A 19,140-nucleotide genomic window follows, 5' to 3' on the forward strand; every position below is an offset into this window, starting at 1 on the left:
AAATATTTATGACCTAAATATAAATTATCTAATGTTGTACGGGGTTGACTTCGCCAGTGGGTTACATGGAACAGGGCCAGGCATCGGTCATGGTGTCATTGTGAGTCTTTTTTTCCGCTATTTTTTCTCGTGAGATCTATTCACCGTTAGATGATAAACGGGAGGCGTCGTCTCCATTGTGTCCCGCGAGATTCAAACCTACGAACGGTGTGCATCGCAACGATTACGAGCCGATTACGCTATCTGCATCCTCCGGCCACGCCATTACTCGACGACTTAAAAATGAACAAGAAGCCAAAAAATATCTACAAAAAAAACATTGGTTAGTATTGTTTTTCTTTTATTTCAACGTGGTACATCCAACAAAAAGTTATTTGTGTGTAAACGTTCGATGCGATTATTCCACGAAACAGAAGATGGTAACAGAGAAGGAGTTCGAACAAAAAGGTGTGGCAGGTTGATATTGGGCATAACGATTCTTCCCGACGCAAAGGTATCTCTATACAGCAGCCAATGGCTAGTTAAATGAGCTGAAAGCCCTGTATCTTGCTTGTTCTCCGTGTCCTTTATGTCCACCGTATTTTGTTACTTACGAGCTGAATGATTCGTTTAGTCGTTTACTGACTTCGATGAATGACGCCGTAATTGGTGAGGAGCGCAGCTGCAGCAATCTGTAATGATTGGCCAGGCCTGATGCTGCCACCGCCGCCTCGACCCTTCAGACTGTTAGCAGCATAATGGTTTTAGCGACGCCAGCGAGCAACCGACGAAGACGCCGGACGACCATTAAAAAAGAAAGCAATCGGCAGTGCTCGTAGAAGATCAATAAGAAATCTCTGTAAATTTTAAGTTTTAGTGTAAAAATAATGCACGGACAAAATCGACACGGCGTTCAACGACACGATGCGGTCCGATTTCCAACGTATGTGACATATTTTTTCAAGTAACATAAAAAAAAAATACACGGACGTCACAATGCTTCAAAAGCTGGCTGTTTGCAAAAGCGTTGTGGAAATTAGTCAACCTCACACCAACAACCAAATAATGATAAAACGCCCTTATATATTAAAGCAGCTTTTTTTTTCAATTAATTTAGTTTAGATAGTATCTATGGCACCTAAAAGGAGATAGTTGATACCATGTATTGAACTAATAGCAGGCACATTTCCATACTAAGCGTACATAAACAGATTGTCGAAGCTATCATCAATAACCGACCCATCATCACTAATCGCTTATTGTTAAAAAAGAAAAACCTACTTCGTCCTTTCCAAGCAAGGAAAAAGGACAAACTATGGCTCAGAGAGCACCGTAGCTGCTCAAGCGCTCGAGCACATATGAACAAAGAAACATAATCAAATGCAATTGCCAAGTGACATGAACGAGCTGGAAGCGTCAGGTCGCTCGCTATTGGTTATCTTTTGATCGCTCGGCTGATTCTTTGAGTCGATGCCAATCTGTTCAACACCTCATCTATCTACATGCCCTCATCATCGGATAGCTTCGAGCGGTATTACGGAGCATCTTTCGTATACGTCTAATAATACTCTCTTGGACACTCCTGGACATCTAGCACTAAAGTTAAGCGCTACACAGGACCCCTCGGGCTCTCGGGCATGACGAGAGTGTTTTGCTAACAATATTCTACCGTACTAGCCGTATCACTAATTGCGTGGATTGACTGTATGTTGACTCGGGCTGAGCTGCCTCTTTCTATTTATACGCAAATGTTTCGAGCTGGCGAAGAATAACATACGAAGACAAGCAAACTAGTGGAATGTTTTATTTATACACTTACACGCACAAACACCGTAATGTATTTGTTGTTATTACTATGTTGTTATTTGTGTTTGATTATCGGGGACTGAACGATAAGGACAATTTGTCCTTAATTCTTGCATTGAATTATCAAAGCCTGGAACCGAGACGAACACATTTAGCACAGTATAATAGGATAAAATATTAACTGCCAGGCCAAACGTATCATTTCTCCTAGTCAGTTGCTTATAATTCGAATGTACCTCAAAGAGTGTGGTGGCATATTGGAGATTCCATTGATTTTAGCAGATACTAACAAAAATTTTCAGCAATTTCATCTTCAGACGAAGCTCATACAGGATACGCGTTTTTTTGTATAACAAGTAGTACGTTAATAGTAACAGCATATGGTAATACATTGTCGACACCTCAATGAAACTAGAATCGTAACCAAATGGCTCGGATCGTAGAAACACTAGTAATATCCTCCGTAGCCAAGGCCGTATCCTCCATAACCGCCGTGGTGACCCCCAAGGAACTTGTAGGACCCAGATGGAACAACTATGTGTGAAGGATAGGCGTAGCCGTGAGCGGTCTTCTGGTTGTCGAACTGATATTGTACGCCGGAATCCTTTTTGAAGATGTGACCATGTCCAGCAAGGGCAACAGCCACGAGGGCAAGAACGACAAATAGCTGCCAAAAAAAGTAAGCCGAATAATTCGGGATAAGTTAACAATAATTGGTAGGGCAACAGTCTTCACACAGCTGTATGATGCTAAGGTTAGTAAGCTTAAGTGAAGGTATTTTGGACTCTTTTATATATAAAAAAAAAAAAGCCTGATGGTCTGCTCTACATACTGTACTATAATAAAATCAACAAATGATACCTACTAGCAAAATTACAAGGCTATTTAGGGCTATCTCTATATAGGGCTGGAATTTATGTGCTCGGAATCGACGGCTTGTTTTTATGCAACTTCGTCTACAGATCAGACCTGTTCGATCGAAATCAATTACCCAACAAACAAATGGGAATAAAGCACCCTGTGTCAGTCACGCAAACCAGAGTTTGCCCATCAGAAAAAAACCTAAAAAGCATAAAAAAAAAAAACTAGAATAGTTAATTTTTTTTTTTATTTGTTACAGCTACTATTTGCGTTCAATTCGGCACTGCCACTTCACACACACACACACCCATTCATGCGATACATCCTAAAGGAAGTTAGGCCAAATTGTTATACCTATCTGACTTTGTAGATTAGTAGTCCTAGCAACCAACAGAAGAACACCAATATATCATCATCATCACTAATTCATCGTAATGTCTATACGATGCACAATACTGGGTTAAAAGTTTAAAATACAACAAAGATAACATTTCCTGCTGAGTAAAATACCTGTTCTGGGATCGTGCGGAAATTGTAACAACTCAATCGTACCGAACAGAACAATATTTGTTATTCGAAGCCTTTCAACGGCTAAGTAATCCTTATGATATCCTATATATTAATGCTTAGTATATAGAGTATGTTTCTGGTGTTTCTCAATCTTCAGTCAAGACGATATATTCCTACTTTGTCGTAAAGCAAGAATATCGTTCGAGTTTGTATTATCTTCTAAACTAATATAGACCCAGGTCAGTTCTTAAAATTGCTGTCCACATCAGATCAACCTATACAAAATATGATAATCCACGACCCACAATTCATGGAATCAAGAAGACACCGAATTAGTATTCACGTTAACGCAACGACGTTCCGAATTCAATTAGAAACGTTCCACACACATTTGTTATAGTACACAGGCACCTTTTGTTCAGCAATCAACCTCATCTATTTCCAAAGAACACTTCAAGCTGAGATCAAGGCAGTGCGTGTCAACGAGGATACGCTACTGGCGTCTATCCCGAGCAAATAATCTTTTCTATTGTAGCCCTACGCTTATCAACATGCTTACCTTAGCAAACATAGTTTTTTTTTTTTTCTAGCTTTCGCCTGTTCCTGAGCTCTGGCGTCCGGTGAAATGTCTTTTAAAGTAACTCCCGCCTGGCGAGAGTTATCCACCGATACGATAGCCCCGCCCTGTACTACCACACTAGCGTTTGGTTCGAAATTCGCACCTTTGTTACGAACAACAGACAATATATCGACATAAACCATTAGAGAAAAAATGCTACTTTTTCGCTACCCATTCGCGTGCACCGTCCAAATGAAGATTGAAAAAAAAAATCGTAGACGCTGGAGCTGGAACAGCGACAGAATCAGCTTTATCTTTCTGCCATTTTGTGGTTCCAGTCGATATCAGCGGAACTGATCAACCAGAAGCGGGCCACAAATACGATCAGCTGACAAAAAGCTAATGGTTAGTTCAACAAGGATAATCTGAGCGCTGCTGTTGAGACAGGCGAAGTATAGTCCATAGTGTGGGGGAGAACTGAGATGACCGTAACTAACGGCCCTCATTGTTGCTAGGGGGGTGAACGGGCGACGGAAAAGACAAGATCAGTTCTAATGACTGTGGGAAGTTTTTGCACCTACCGACGATAATATATTCTCTTGGCGATAACGAAGTATGCTGACCTTAGATGTAGTTGTTTTCAAAATGAATTACGACCCCAACATTCAAATAGCTTGAAATTAAACTTAATGTGTATTACAAGGTTATACACCGTCGCATACTATATCTGTTTACCGTTTAAAAGTCTACCGTTTCGTACCTGCAATTTTGATTTACCTGCACGTGCCTGCTATCACCGCTGATATGTTATGCCAGAATTTTTTTACAATGGCAATACTACCACTGCCAATCGAAACGAAAAATTGACTATAATAGAGAAAATACATAAAAAAAAAAAATGAAACGTTTTTTTTTTCTGACACATCGAAAAACTGGCATCTGTTTCCGCATATCTTCGAAAAATACTCAGACTGCCAGTGGTAAGCCCGCGGTCAACCGCGACGGCTCGATATTATGAAGGCAGTAAATATAACATGTTACATTCTATAACCCATGTGTTGTTATATTATATAGTCGGTGATCGCGCAAGCTATAATAATTCGACAATAAAGCTAAGCGAATACATACTGCAGAATAGATCCTATAAAACAACCAATTTCTACAATCGAACCTCACCTTCAACGTACATTTCACACGTACTCGGCGACCACTTTCAGACTAGTTTAAATGACGATTTTCAAATATAGCTTAATGCTTCTTTTAATTAGCAAATTCACTAGATACGTCCGATCGGGGAGTTTGTGAATACTTTACACTGTCGTACCTTTGATTGTAATGCCCTAATCACAATTTGCCAAAAAAAAATCCTCTAATAAAAAAAAAACTAAATTGCACAAACGCGTTTACGTTTTTTGATGGTGACTAATGCAGTCAGAGTGATGATAACTGGCAGCAAGCAAAAATCGCTATTTAAATCCCGTTAACCACACATAAATACTACACAATTTACGTGAACAAGAAGTTAATATATATATGTGTGTGTGTGTGTGTGTGTGTGTGCATATATATACATGTGTATATATATGCTAGCATAATTAAATAATATATTTTAGCTTCGATTATCTTCCAATCGCCAACAGAGTCGTCAATAATAAATGCCCCGAAGTGCTCAGCGAGAGTGAGTCTTAACAAGGCTTTCCACTAATGTATCATCTGAACAAAATTTTCTTGTTATCCCCTCATTCGATTCACACGTTATAAACATGTCTCTGACCGATGAATCCGAATGTTTTTCTGCTCAGTCGTAAAAATTAAAAGGAAAAGCTATAGACACGCGTTGATGTGCTAGTTATAGTAAGGACTATCTGTAGCTGTTCCCCTTGGATATATATGACCAATTTGACGAGATGTTTACGGTAAAACTAACATCCTTTCCGAATAATGACCCGTAAAGAGCGAAAAAAAAAAAACTTTAATCCATAGATGAAACAATCAATTATTCTTAGAAGTGTATCTCATCGGGTTGTCAAAAAAAGTACTGACCGTTTCTAGGCCAAAATTGGAGCAGATGTTCGTTATATTTTGAAGCAATATTACCAAGCTAATTATGCACTATTTCAATCGATAACTTTCTGTTACTACTGAGGCAGCATTAAAGTTTCATTGCTGTAGAACGTTTGTGATTTGTCTCTAAATGAAGTATTATATGACAAGTGATTTTTTTTTTTATCTCTTCATTAAAACCAAATTAATACCGTTAAGTAAGTTCTGCAAAGACCGAAACAGATGACCGTCTTATAGTGCAAGACCCACACTATACGACAGTTCTATTTCCCAGCCAATTTTTGTCGGTTAGCTAAGGATGTATGTGACTTGATATTTTCATTATGGAAATCAACGCCTTCTCTATATACCAATTTCGCTCGATTTTTCTCATTGACTCGCTATAATTCCCTCAGCCGCTGACACTAGAGGTAGCAGCGAATCGTTCTGTCAGGCAACAGTAGGCCATGACGCATGGGTCGACGCATGGGTCGACGCATGGGTGGCAGACGGGTTTACGATCGAGCAAGTTCGTATAACACTCAAACCGTGCAAGAAAAGGCCCGGGCCAGATTTGATTTCTAGGGTGTAAAGGGGATATGATATAGTTTGAAGACAAAGTTATACGAACGCTTTTCTTCGAAAAAAGTAGACTCGCCGAGAACTTCGCTACAGTAAGGTTGGCGAGACGCTTGTACCCTTTACGTACTATGCTTCCGTTCAAGGCCTTCTAACTTAAGGTCTTAACCAACCTTTGATGAATTTCCGCACCTTCGAGGGACAAGAATTCGATTACTGAAATCAAAAAACGTTTTTCCGTTTCAACTCAAAACCGATCCTGTCCCGGCTTGTGTATAGAGTCAACGCTATGATATAAACCCAAATAAAGCAGATTTTGTCTATTTGCTTTCAATTTCGACAACACATACGATATCTGCATATATAACTTCTGGCTAGACGTCGTGACCATTTAATTTCAATACGTAGCTTATCGTATTGGGAACACCTGTTTGGGATAGACCTGATGCTATTTAAATTATGACGCACCCTTTAAAATAATAAATATATAAAGCTATTATTAAACGTGAAGTTGCATAAACGGTCTCGTTGAAGGCTAGCTAGTTCGTTCCACAATACTAAAGAATTACTATTTAGTCACCGTCAATATAATAGCTGTAGAAGAGAAGACCATTACAAGATGTGAATTTCAAATACATATATATATATATATATATATGTATATATAGTTATAAAATAACCAAATGAACCACCGGTATATTGCAACATATTATTAATTCGACATCCTAGAAATACCGCAACTTAATACCGTCATATATACGTGAAGGGAACAACTAAATAGTAATACTTTTTTTTTTCTTTTTTCAATAAATCCGACTGTACAAACATAGTAGTATGACATGACGACTTGAACGCCTTCGAGAGCCATCGTTACAAACTTATTAGAGGTTATCCAGCGCGCGTTGACATTTCGTTTTACTGAATGCGTCTTTTCGAACTTTTCACGACAAGCCCAAAGAAGTCGAAACGCACGACACTAACAATCTAATTAATATCTCGAACGCAACTGTACCAACAAACGCAACGGTTTCAGCCGTGTTTTCGACGATACTACTTATAAGCGTTTGTCGGCCTCGTATAGCACAGTTTGACGCACTACATACACTAAAAAAATAACACAAAAGCAATATATATATATATATATATATATATATAAGGTAAAAAAAAAAAAAAAAAACGAGAAGTAGGATAACCTGGGTAGAAAAGTAAACACAACAAAATTTATTATAGCAACTATTATCGAATTCTCTTAAATAGAATTAATGATTCCCCTTCTAACAAACAATTATGGACACTGACACTCAAATAAATACTTAGCAAGTCAACAACACTCTAACAAATAAATCGAAACAGAGCCGATTTGTAATATCTGTTATTTCCTCTACTATAAACAAAGTTAGCATCGGCTGAATGTTTGATAATTTGTGTCAGCTTGTTGTTTCTCGTAACTACTGTAAGTATGAGACTATGTTATAAACATTCCGCATTGATCCAACTTTAAATGTATGGTGTACCAAGATTAGGTTCCGTTCGAATTCCCACAATAAAGAACCCTGTCGACTTTCGTTGCAGTGACGATCGCATCACGACAACGACGATCCATTCAAGTGTCTCTGACAGCTGAGCTAGACAAATGAAAAACACCTTCAGATAAATTTATGCCCAGGAAAGCGACTCAACAATCGTGAGCACATGGCAAACTGTGTGATCAAACCTTTCTTGTCGGTAACTGAACTTACTAAATGCTGCTTAACTATAGTCTTACTGCCCACATTGTTTGCCTGTCAATTCGCTTGTACGTATTATCTGTCAGCAGGCATAGAACGATAGCGTCAAGCAGAAGAGCCCGTAGACTACGCCAAGCACTGTGAAGCCCAGATTACCTCGTATCTTACTTACGGTACTAAACTAAATAGCTTGAACCGTGTCAACGCACGTAAAATCATCTGTGCTGTTTCTATTCTTTTTACGATGACATAACCCCTTCGAAACGTTTGTTTACAGTATCGCAATCATTAGACAAGCGAACGACAATCCCTGCAACTGTCTACACACACGTTTGTCTTTTCATTGCTTACATCCTTCCAGAATAATAAAAGACACAACCATTCAACGTTTTGTTCTTCTTTTAAACTTCTAGCAACAGTTTCACAACGGTCACACGGGCACCTTGCCTTTCATTATAACTGCTTTTAAAACAAAATAGGAGAAGAGCCCGTTGTTCTAAATTACCAGGTTCAAGTGTAATTTCCACGCTCGTAGAATGTGTTCACTCACCCACGCTCTCGTAGGCAAAATACTTTTTGATCGTTTATTAGGAGGGAAGTTGCGCGAACGCAGACTTCCCGCTACCAAAAATTACATGCCCCATCTTTCCCAGTTTGGGAGAGTGGCAGGTCTCAGCCCTTCCGAAGTGCAATGGAAAGGCCTCCTCCTGGGGTCTCCGCCTTCCTGATCACGGAGGGCCCGGCACCAGGTAAGTATGATTTCGCCCGGTCGTTGACTCTCTTTATTCGAATTCAACAATGCCGTCTTGCACGGCTTGAGATCACATTATCTGCTTAATTACAAGCTAGATAGAATGCCCCTCGATGAATCAATTCAAGCCAGTCTATTAAGAGCGGTACAGAGGGACGTTCTGTAATTCGCTCCAGCTAAAAATGAGAAAAAGTGCCTTGTAAAAATGCCAAAATCAGAGCTAGCAGCCCGAAGCGGCTGGCTAGGCAGCAACAGTGGCTTTTTTTCCGCTCACCCCACGCAGCCGTTCTGGTAACAATGGAGCGGCTAGAGAGGTACTCACAGCAAAACAAAGCCATAAGCGAATGGGTTTCAAGCTGATGTTTAATCGATACATGCAGATTTATTGTAGGCCTTCATCACTTCATCAACCGATTTCAATAAGTTGGTAAATAAATACTAGTTATATACCAGTAAGATGATAATTTTAATAATAAGCTAAAATTGTTTATGTCATGAGTGACTGTGTGCCTTGATATACATCGTGCAGTTAGATTGTCGCACATGCTACAAAGAAGACACTCAAACTAATATTGAAACGCTGCTGAACTGAAATACATGAATTGATGTATGAAACATTTAAACGTTTTACATATTAATATAATAACATAGCTTTTATGTGATCCCATATAATATTATATTAATGTTCTCGGCAATCATATGATACGCGAGCGTCAGGTCAAGTCCAATAGGTGTTCTACCAATACAGCAATTATTAGCAATTGTAGATACAGGACACTATGACGCATGTATGTAAGTTTTAACTTAGAACTAATAGTAATCTACACATTCAATAAGCTCGGGCGATTGACTGATCAATAGATTAACGCGTCTTGGTTAACTCGTTCGAATCTTAGCGGGATCCTGGTCGTGGTACAATTTCGGCGGGATTTAAAAGGGGCAGCCTGATGCAGCTCTTGCGAAATGTCGATCGCCATAACATTCGATGAACAGGAAGCATTACAGAGTATAGTGAATGGTATAATACCTAAAACTCGCACCGAACTAATACGCCGAATAAAAATGCTGCATTTATGTTGACACTGCCTATAGAATGCAATATGGAAGGAGGCAATTTGTTTTAGATATTTTCGAAGTAGCCAGGCTACTACGAAACTTGCAAGTAAACGCAACTAGCCGATTTTCTTGGGTAACTTCATCAAGTGTGCTTCGACCTTTTCGCTAAAAGAACCATTTTCAGTTTGTTTACCTACTGTTGATTAAATCATGGTTTTACTAGAAAGTAGTTGTTGTTGGTCGTATTATATGGTTTCATAGGTACGGTTTTCGAGCGTCCCAGCACAGGGAACATGTGTTTGATCCCAGTATCACGCGGTATTCGCTTACTAGGCATTAACTAAAATTCTTTACTTTACATTTTAATTAAATAAAGCCAGCAGCTTAAATACATAGAATATGACTAGCTATTGTGTAATTAGAAATAGATAGCTAGAAGATTTCCTTTATGTAAGAAAAACGCCTTTGATACTAAAGTCAGAAAATAAAAATTTCACCTGATCTATATTGAACCCCCGACATGGCTGGCTTCCAAAAAAAGTTACACTTTTCTGATGTAAATAATAGATATTTCACGCTCTTTCTAATGCGGCTGCTTTCGTAATATTATGTAATAGATGTAATATTAGAATGCACAAGAAGAAAGCTATTGATGGCAATTATTGAAAAATTTCCTTGATCTCGACATGAACTCAAGGGACAAGGCTAGGATTTGCTTATTTTAATATATGCATGATTAAGCAATGAACCGTAGGTCATGTGTAAGGGCTATAAAAATATCCTTGTAATAATGTATTGCAAAAAAAATAATGTACTGTTTTTGTATAAAAAAATAATGTACCAATTTTGCCAATTATAATAGCTTTTTCACTTTAATCAGAGTATAAAAGGTAAAGTCAAACCGCGAACCTCGTAACGTTAGATTATATTTTTGTGAGCTCCGCCGAGGCGCTCCCTAGGTAAGTTACACAAATAGATATCGTAGGCTGGGCTTGCGCAAGCAACTTTTAATTCGTCTCAATAAGAGGCTAGCTGCATTGAAGTTTCAAATAGACTGTACCTAAACATAGCGAGGGACCAATAACAACCCAACTTTATTAACTTAAGAAAGATGTACTTAGGTATACTATAAGTGGGGCTATTACAATAACATAAAAACAAGTAAAACCTCGAACCATCTCGGCTTCTGAAGGCTCTCGGACGAAGATCTGTTTTTGACTGCAAAAATATGTCCTAATTGCACTTGCGCTGACTTACATTGCTCACATATCGCGAAAGAAATAGATTTTGGTTCCCAGAGAATTTTAGGTAAACAATCTGGTGTTTTCTTAGAATTTTGCTTTTAACTATAGATAGTTGACTTATGTAAATTGCTGCTCACTACAAATCTTCTGGATGATTCCTCTACTGGCATCATCTCTAATGACCATTTAAAATTTCGAAATTTTGATACAGATATCTTGCGGTTCTATCCGCGAAAGTAGACTTTCAATTGTTCGAAATTAATTTTGAAGAAAATTAACTTTGAAGAAAAGGCGCAGTTTTTCCTACAATTCATTAGATGCGTGTTCAATTCAGCACACGCGTGTTACACTGCAAACATCAACTTCTTCAGGTAAACGTTCCTTGCGGCTGAAGTAAAAATGCTTAGGTTGCTGACGTGATAAGCTTCCGAATACAAGCTTTGGACCTCGACAGAACCCAAATTTGTCTGGTCTTGAAACAATACGCAAACCTTTAGTATTGGAATGTTCATGTCCTTGATAATATTACAATATCACTTAAAGCAAGCTAGGTTTATGAAATTGCATAATGCATGATTACAAAATGTTGACTTCTCTGTCATCGTCAAAGGTGTTTTGTGAATCTCCAACTTTGAGTTCGTTAGCAAAGTTACTTTCCAAAACAGACCGAAATTTCTTACCTTAAAGATGATTTATCAAACAAGTAATTCAGCCTCTATTAGAGACTGCTGTGACCGGATATAATTTAAACAACTCTAAGGCAAATTCACCTTACAAATTTAGCATCTCGCATGGTCGCACGATGAATGTAGCGACGACTGGAACTAGATTATCGATAACTTTGGGTAGCTAAACACATTGATTTCTGTCTTCGATTGATAGATTACTAATGGATTAATCACATTCTCAGATTGCAGTCGTGTTCCATAGTTTTGCCCGCGGTGCACATGATTAGTAATGTTGCCTTAAACAGCGTTGTCCGCGGTGTAACTCTTGAACGATCCTTAGTTATCCTTAGTAGGTTTTCCAGCAAAAAAAAATGCTCAAACACAATGGAGTAATGAAGGCTTTTTCTTTAATATTTACTCGAATTAGAGTAACGACTCGTGTTTACTCGAAATAGAGTAATGAAGGCTTTTTCTTTAATATTTACTCGAATTAGAGTAATGAAGGCTTACACTTTATTTCCCATGTGCTGTCTAGAAATATGGATGCAACTGTGCGAACCGAGATTTCTGCTTATTACAGATTATTTGCGGGGACTTGCTTCTCAAAAGCCGTATTGAAAATACCCCAAAGTATTTCTCAACGTCTAATACAAGCTTTTATTATTATTATTGACCCTTTTTAGAAAAGCATATTTTTCAGAAAATATCTATATTATCGACGTCACTTCCGTACATTATCTTCTGTGACATCTGGCGCGACGCTATCAACTCTACGCGGTAGCCTGGGCATCAAGCCCAGACCCGGCCACCGCCTCTGCAAGCTTTCGTTGTTCTTTGAGGGCTTTTTTGCGAGCTTTTCGACGTTCGTTCATCATTTCGAGAGCTATCCTTTCTTCAATTTGATACATCCATTCGCGATGATTTGTTTTAATGCCTTCAAGAAGCATCTTGTTACGCTCGAGGTGACCTGAATTCCGGCGCTCCTGAAAGCACGTGGAGAAGTAAGCAAACTATATCGCGAACATTCGCCAATTATGGTGTAACCTTAAAATTATTTGGTAAATCACACGACGGAAAGACGAGTGACCAGGTGGCAAAGCGAACCTACCTGTTGTTCCTCTGGGGTGTACGGGATTTTAGTGCATTCCCTGCAGAGAATCTCGAAGAACGACTCGGGTACCTCCCCAGTCTTTTCATTGGCGTATCGCTCCATTGCATCAGTATCGTCTTCCTCAGAACTTAGCTCAGCTTCGTCCAGAGTTTTTCGAGCTTCGGAAACATTTTCTCCAGATCCTTCGGATGGGACCGCTCTCTCAACTACTAAAGTGGCAAACAATGTCACAATGGAATTCTGACAAAATCACAGTACAGATTCTTAAACTTCGAACTTTTCCACAAGTTTAGCTTCAATGGGCTTGTGGCTAACATAGCGAGCCTTTCTACCATAAAAACGCTTACCAGGATCTGAAGGTGGTGCAATTTTCGGCTTTTCCTCGGGATACCAATCGCCATTGGTAAAGTGCATGGTCCTCATCGACACTGAAGGAACTCTCTCGCTCCGCAAATTTTGACTTTCTTCGTCTTCGACAACTTCCTCTTCAACGCTCGCTGTATCCTTTAAATCCAAACTCTTCAATTCATCGGCGACTTGATCGCCTCCATCCGCGTCCATAATGCTCTCGATGTACTCGGTTACCTACGATTCACACAACTATCACGATCAATACGTTAGTTTGTTGTTGCACAACAATTCGTTGTTAGCCCTAAACCGATATTCCATCAATGCCACGTACTGCGATCTGCAGATCTCGATAAAAGTTCTTTCAAGTCACTTTTAAAGGGAAATCGCATACCTTGCAAACGTGTCTAGTTTTAGGTGTGGTCCACCTGTAGTTGGACTTGGAGATTCACCAAACAGACATACTCAGCATACGAAAGATGTTTTAAAACAATATCAACAATGGCACGCACGAATAGACCACGAGAACTGTAACTAGCAGGCCCAAATAAAATGACCGGTTAATAAATACCTGCCAGACAGCTTTGAGATATGCGAAAATTCAAGACTTGCAATAACAATAATAAATTTCAACAATTCAATTGCGACTCGCCAGACACCAAATAGCGATACCAGATTCAAGTCGTCAGCGTCCGTGAATAACAACATAGTTTTATCAGTTACCGTTCATATTTATAGACACTTTGATATAATTTGTCTGCATCGGTGTACATTAAAGGTTTAAATTTGAGATCGACGAATTGGTTTTATGGAATAATTGCATATGAAATAGAGCGTGGTCGGTTATGGTTTGAAGTTGTTGAACACAGGCCTAGCCTCTGACCGATTTAGTCGAGCCATTCCACTATCCGATTCCAGAAGAGAATATTGTCTCATTTGATTACTATGAAACCCAAACCAAATGTCTAGCGTGCCGTTTCTTTTTTCTGCACCCCGGGTCATTTGGTAGTTGTACTTAATGAGGCAGAATGTCGTGCACCGAAAAAAGCAAATAGCTTTCATTACTAGATTGTCAATTACACATTTATTATGCAAAAGCCCAGTGTATTGTATTTTAGTTAGAAACAAAGCGTACTACAACTGCGCGACAAGTCAGAGTCACGCTAATAGCCTCTCCTACATTATCAAACACGTCGTTCACCCATAATTCCTGTATGATTGCACACAGCTTAGAACTAACATTAGTTCAAATTAATCAGCATCATTTTTCCTTCATTACATATTAGAATACACAGAATCAACATCGACTACAACCAGATATAGTTTTAGCCACTACTCACAGAATGTTTCGAATTGATTAACAAAAACCCGCCAGTGCTAACCTATCGTCCATTAAGTCTGCCTTCGTGTACCATATTTCGAATTATATTTAACATTATGTTGCATTCGTATCTGTACAGATCTCAAAGGACCCGCTAAATATGTCGTCATGGAATCGACGAAACACTGCGAGGAGGATACCGGCACCAAATTCAAGACAGCTGGAATTGTTCGGATGGGTAATTACGTGTGCCTCGAAAGTGGCTATCTTGGATACGGTGATACGAAATGTGCTTTCTACAAATTACCCAAATAAACTACAATTATCTTTTTGTGAAGTTGTTGTTCTTTTCTGTACTGCTAAACAGCATGTACAAGACGTCGCGCAAGATAAGGCTTTCTTAATATCATTCATGACGTATTTCACAAGCAAACCGAACACTTCATGAAGTATGGCAACATTTTAAAGAGTTATAATCTTTGAGTCATACTTTCTCTGTTAGAACATTAAAAAATAATTACGTAATAAAACTTTTAAGTAATTTTACTCTCTGGTATTTTCATGTCTTTGAATACTATTCGAAAAAATTTGGAAGTTATTTCATGGACGCATACTCTAAAGATTTATCCAATGTGTTTTTAAGTGTTGCAATGATTTCAAAGTATGATGTTTCAAACATTGTTTGAAAACCGCTTTGAACTCTGTTCCGTTATGCTAACTGCGACATCTGACAGGCAAATAAAAGACATTTAATCATACGCAAAAATTTGTCACATAATAATACGAGATACCATTGACAATTATCTCAATAATCCTTAACGACACAGCTCAATGACACAGACCCTAGCATAGACTATTCAAATATTTGGTAGTTGCCCCCTGAACGAATGCTTTCATCTCACCTCATATCAGACTACATTGTGCTCCTATAAAGGAACTTTTATAATTTAGTTCTGACCAAAAACCAAATGTACAGATCCTTCTCGATGGTTGGACAAGTATCCAACCTTTTCTGTAGCTAAACTTAATAAAAAAAAACCTCTGCGGAGCTGCATTAGCACATATATATAGTAAAATACCTTTGAGTCGATGTTACCACTATAGATCTTCGTAGTAATTGTACGCTCAGTGGACCAAAAATTTCTGCGAAGAAGCAATCAATCGCTGATTTTCTCTAACTTTAATAGATGTTAATAGATGTTCGGATTTAACCTATTTAGCTCGTATAGATGAAATGGAAATCTAAATGTGTGTTGAAAATATTGGTTATAATAATGCAACGACTTTTTTTGTGTCCCCAGTTCGTGAAGGCATTGGACAATACTCAAGGTGGTCCGTATGATTATTCATCTGTTATAAAATATCAGTGATGGGTTTGTATGCGAAAAAGAGGTTGCAAACACGGTAAATTTAACCGGCACAACAAGGGAATGACGTATGCTCAGATGTATGTTCTATGGCAAGTATATGCATATTTTTGATGATATTTTGAGAGTATACATGGAGCCTGCAAGCGCACGAAACGTCAAAATAAATCGAAAGCGGTGCACAAACGGAAAGACAAACTTGTTGTTCAAACCCTTTCTAATGCCCTATTTTCTCTCCAACCATACGAGTAGCTATATGATCTAAACCATACTGACTTGAATTCTAGCTTTTACCCATGGTCAGTACAGAAGGTAAGGCATATTGCGAAATAATTATATGTATGAATATGTAAATATGCGAATGTATCCTCAGATATCAACGTTATATTCAGTCATTTTAGCCCGACCCCTAAAAGATACTATCATTAGGGTAGATTCATTCATACACCTTGACATTACTCAGCGGACGTTCTGTGATCGCAAAACGACAAATCCAATGTACAACTGCGCCGCCTTCTCCTAATCACATTCGACCATCATGGGCGATTCCCAATTCAAAAGGTAGCGAACTATGAAATCTATAGGTTATAGAGTTGTTTCTAACGAATTTTACCGAAGTGCCCCAACTTCAATGTTGCGAATTGTGAGAATAGGGAATTCTTATTATAGCCCTACGAATCAAGGCAAACTTATCGTGTGCTTCCGCTCCCAATGCCTCCGGCAACCGCTACAATATCATTTTAGACCGCGAATATTATGATGAAAAGCCCAGAATACCTATCGAACCCGAACTATTATATGGTACATAATTCTAGGAATTTTTTACGTATTTAGTAAATTTATCGGATAAATGAAGAAAAAGTAAATATATCCGTTGCTTATTTGTAAATTTGTTCGCTTAAATGTCGCCTACTTTTTCTATATCCCCAAGTATATTTTATAGCTTATAAAATACATTGCGACAATTCATATTGCGATCATGTAGGACCATTAAAATGCGATGGTCATATTACACCAGAGGACCCTCTTCAAACTACAAAAGCACCATAGAAAACTTTTCCAGAGGGGGTTGCGTACTTTATATACAGGTACGTCCCTAGAGTGACTTCAAGGATGGCCAATATGGGTGAATAGTAATTTAGCTATATTATAAACTATCTTCTATGGCTTAGCGTTTGGCGTTTTTCGTAAGGCATTTTATAATAAGACCTGCTCAAATTAAACCCGACAACCCTATACCTGAATCGAAGCGACACTAATAACCTCTTATTTCTAGGGACAGAATAAACGCTTACAATCTGACTGTCTTGCTAGCAGACAAAAAGGATCCTTTCATAATTAAACGTAGTTTAGTAGCTCATTTCTCTGCTTTATGATACTACAGTTCTTCTCAGCGGCCTGCAGGGTCCTCATATATCGGTTGATAAGCCCTATGGAAGCTATGAAGTGCACTATTATTTTTTTAACGAAATATGAACACTAAGAAAATATTTCCTAGAGAGATATATACAGTTGTCCGTAATATTGTGATCTGCTTCCCTAGGAGAAATATGGCTGAAGTAGGTTTTTATTTCGCATAAAGCATAGATTTATTCTTTGATGTGATAAGTTGCCAATTTCCTATATTCCCTATACAGTTTTAGGTCCGAATATATACGTCGTGAGCTGTGAGGAAGATATGTACGAGTACGGCTAATCAGCTATAGTCACGAGAAGAATCACGCTGTTTACGAAACATCTTCGTCTTATCTCACAGAGGCTCAATCTATTTCTTATCGAGAGCATAAAATGAATATTCACTGCAGCTAGACAACTACTAACAAGACGCTGTTTTTTCGCAGAAAGCTACAATTTTCTCAGTTTCGAATCAGTATTTTAAACTAGAGTATCTTAGGGCTGACTCTTTTCAAGTTTCCGTTGGTGATTGTCAAGTTGTTTCCCTTACAATGGATGGCGCCACTAATCGCGTAGGTTTATAATGAAATCACTCATTTTGCAAAGTAGGTTGAGCGTTAAGGGTCCAACCTAGATTATGCGTGAATATCCTAAGCGAATACACTGTTGTACTTTCACTGAGACTAGCATAATCCGTATGGACGATCACTGGATGGGAAACTCGTCTGCCTGCTTACGCTATAGTTCACAAAAATATAGGAAATCGCTTTAGAAGGGTATTGCATATTAAACCAATAGTGGAAGACAGTACTACACATCAGCTGGCAATGGAATGCGGAGAGTCAGTTTCACCCAGAGAGAAAATAAATGTTCGATATTCCATAATAAATGTGAATGAAAAGTAGTACGATTGAGCTGCACTAAATGTCCTCTTTTGCCAACTTAGTTGATCATAACGAAATACGCGAGCTATCAAGTGCAGGAAATGTCTTTAGTGCTGTAGGGTAAATAAAAAAATAAAGAAAAAAATCTTCATTTAGTCATTTATAGAAAATTCTGAACCCACATACATAGTCTTTATAAATGAATAATGTAATCTATCATTTGTTTGTAAAAGCCATACTTGCAGCCGTATGTTTTCGTTAGAGGCCCGTGAGATTAAAGTGCCTCAGGCGTCCTTTAATGAGTTCAGTTTTCAAGGCCGTTGATCGAGCCCACACAGCTATTTTCTAAACTGAAGTATTCCAGGGAACGAGTCAAGATTCGGACATCTATTCGGGATAAAAATGTAAGAAGTATACTAAACATACCCGGTAATTTGGTTTTGGAAGATAGTTGAATTGCCTTCGTTCTGGCTGGTGCTCGAACACTACAGAAGACCCTGTCAGCTTCTTACATGTGTTAAGAAATAGAAAAAAACATTACTAACATGCGTTTCCTATTATTTGCATAGAGCTCTGCGGGCGACATGGCTTATAAAAAATGTTGCATTGACAACACAAAACATGGCAATTATCGGTACAAACTTTCCGACTACTCGGGTAGGTTTCGACAGACAGTTTTTATTATCACAAGGCCTTCGCTACAACTCCAAAGAAACCCACGAGTTCCAGCGGCATCTTCTCCAATTTATGCAGATAATACTTTATTTAATTTTGTTATACCTGTTCGAATCGAAGCCAATGGTGGTCTTATTTAAAACTCGAAGCATGTTTGACCATCATAGATATTTCTGTAAACCAAAACTTAATTGGATTAATAAACTATATTGTCAGAAGTGATAAGACAACGGCACCAAGGTATCTTCAACGGTTT

The 19,140-nt window shown here is 38.4% G+C and overlaps 1 protein-coding gene, 1 long non-coding RNA gene and 1 other non-coding gene across 8 annotated transcripts; all 3 read right to left on the reverse strand.

Annotated features, from left to right (window-relative positions):
- Positions 1 to 1,759: 1,759 nt before the first annotated feature.
- LOC147752630 (uncharacterized) lies at positions 1,760 to 3,840 on the reverse strand. Its single transcript, XR_015313562.1, has 2 exons — positions 3,716 to 3,840; positions 1,760 to 2,452 (listed from the first exon to the last, which is right to left on the reverse strand). It is a non-coding gene; the product is annotated as an uncharacterized LOC147752630 (long non-coding RNA).
- Positions 3,841 to 8,656: 4,816 nt separating this feature from the next.
- Positions 8,657 to 8,821, reverse strand: LOC147752631 (U1 spliceosomal RNA). Its single transcript, XR_015313563.1, has one exon. It is a non-coding gene; the product is annotated as a U1 spliceosomal RNA (small nuclear RNA).
- Positions 8,822 to 12,414: 3,593 nt separating this feature from the next.
- LOC111266808 (uncharacterized) lies at positions 12,415 to 14,664 on the reverse strand. 6 transcript variants are annotated; one of them, XM_022844601.2, is made up of 5 exons: positions 14,583 to 14,599; positions 13,637 to 13,776; positions 13,242 to 13,494; positions 12,892 to 13,103; positions 12,415 to 12,766 (listed from the first exon to the last, which is right to left on the reverse strand). In XM_022844601.2, the coding sequence occupies exons 3-5, from the start codon at positions 13,453 to 13,455 to the stop codon at positions 12,554 to 12,556; spliced, it is 639 nt and encodes a 212-aa protein (XP_022700336.1). In that variant the 5' UTR covers positions 13,456 to 13,494; positions 13,637 to 13,776; positions 14,583 to 14,599; the 3' UTR covers positions 12,415 to 12,553. The 6 variants fall into 6 exon arrangements, with proteins under 6 accessions (XP_022700336.1, XP_022700341.1, XP_022700339.1 ...); XM_022844606.2 differs by lacking the exon at positions 14,583 to 14,599 and adding an exon at positions 13,915 to 13,979 and having other exon boundaries at positions 12,892 to 13,100; XM_022844604.2 differs by lacking the exon at positions 14,583 to 14,599 and adding an exon at positions 13,915 to 13,978 and having other exon boundaries at positions 13,242 to 13,479.
- Between the last annotated feature and the right edge of the window lie 4,476 nt (positions 14,665 to 19,140).

This window comes from Varroa jacobsoni, unplaced genomic scaffold (assembly GCF_002532875.2).
Source record: "Varroa jacobsoni isolate VJ856 unplaced genomic scaffold, vjacob_1.0 scaffold_1118, whole genome shotgun sequence".
Taxonomy (NCBI): domain Eukaryota; kingdom Metazoa; phylum Arthropoda; class Arachnida; order Mesostigmata; family Varroidae; genus Varroa; species Varroa jacobsoni.

Excerpts from the sequence above, each read along its gene's own strand:
- LOC111266808 (XM_022844602.2), bottom strand. The coding sequence starts at position 13,455 with ATGGACGCGGATGGAGGCGATCAAGTCGCCGATGAATTGAAGAGTTTG. Across the intron at positions 13,104-13,241 it reads TGCACCACCTTCAGATCCTG|TAGTTGAGAGAGCGGTCCCA; the intron begins GTAAGCGTTTTT and ends TTGCCACTTTAG. Across the intron at positions 12,767-12,891 it reads ACACCCCAGAGGAACAACAG|GAGCGCCGGAATTCAGGTCA; the intron begins GTAGGTTCGCTT and ends ACGTGCTTTCAG.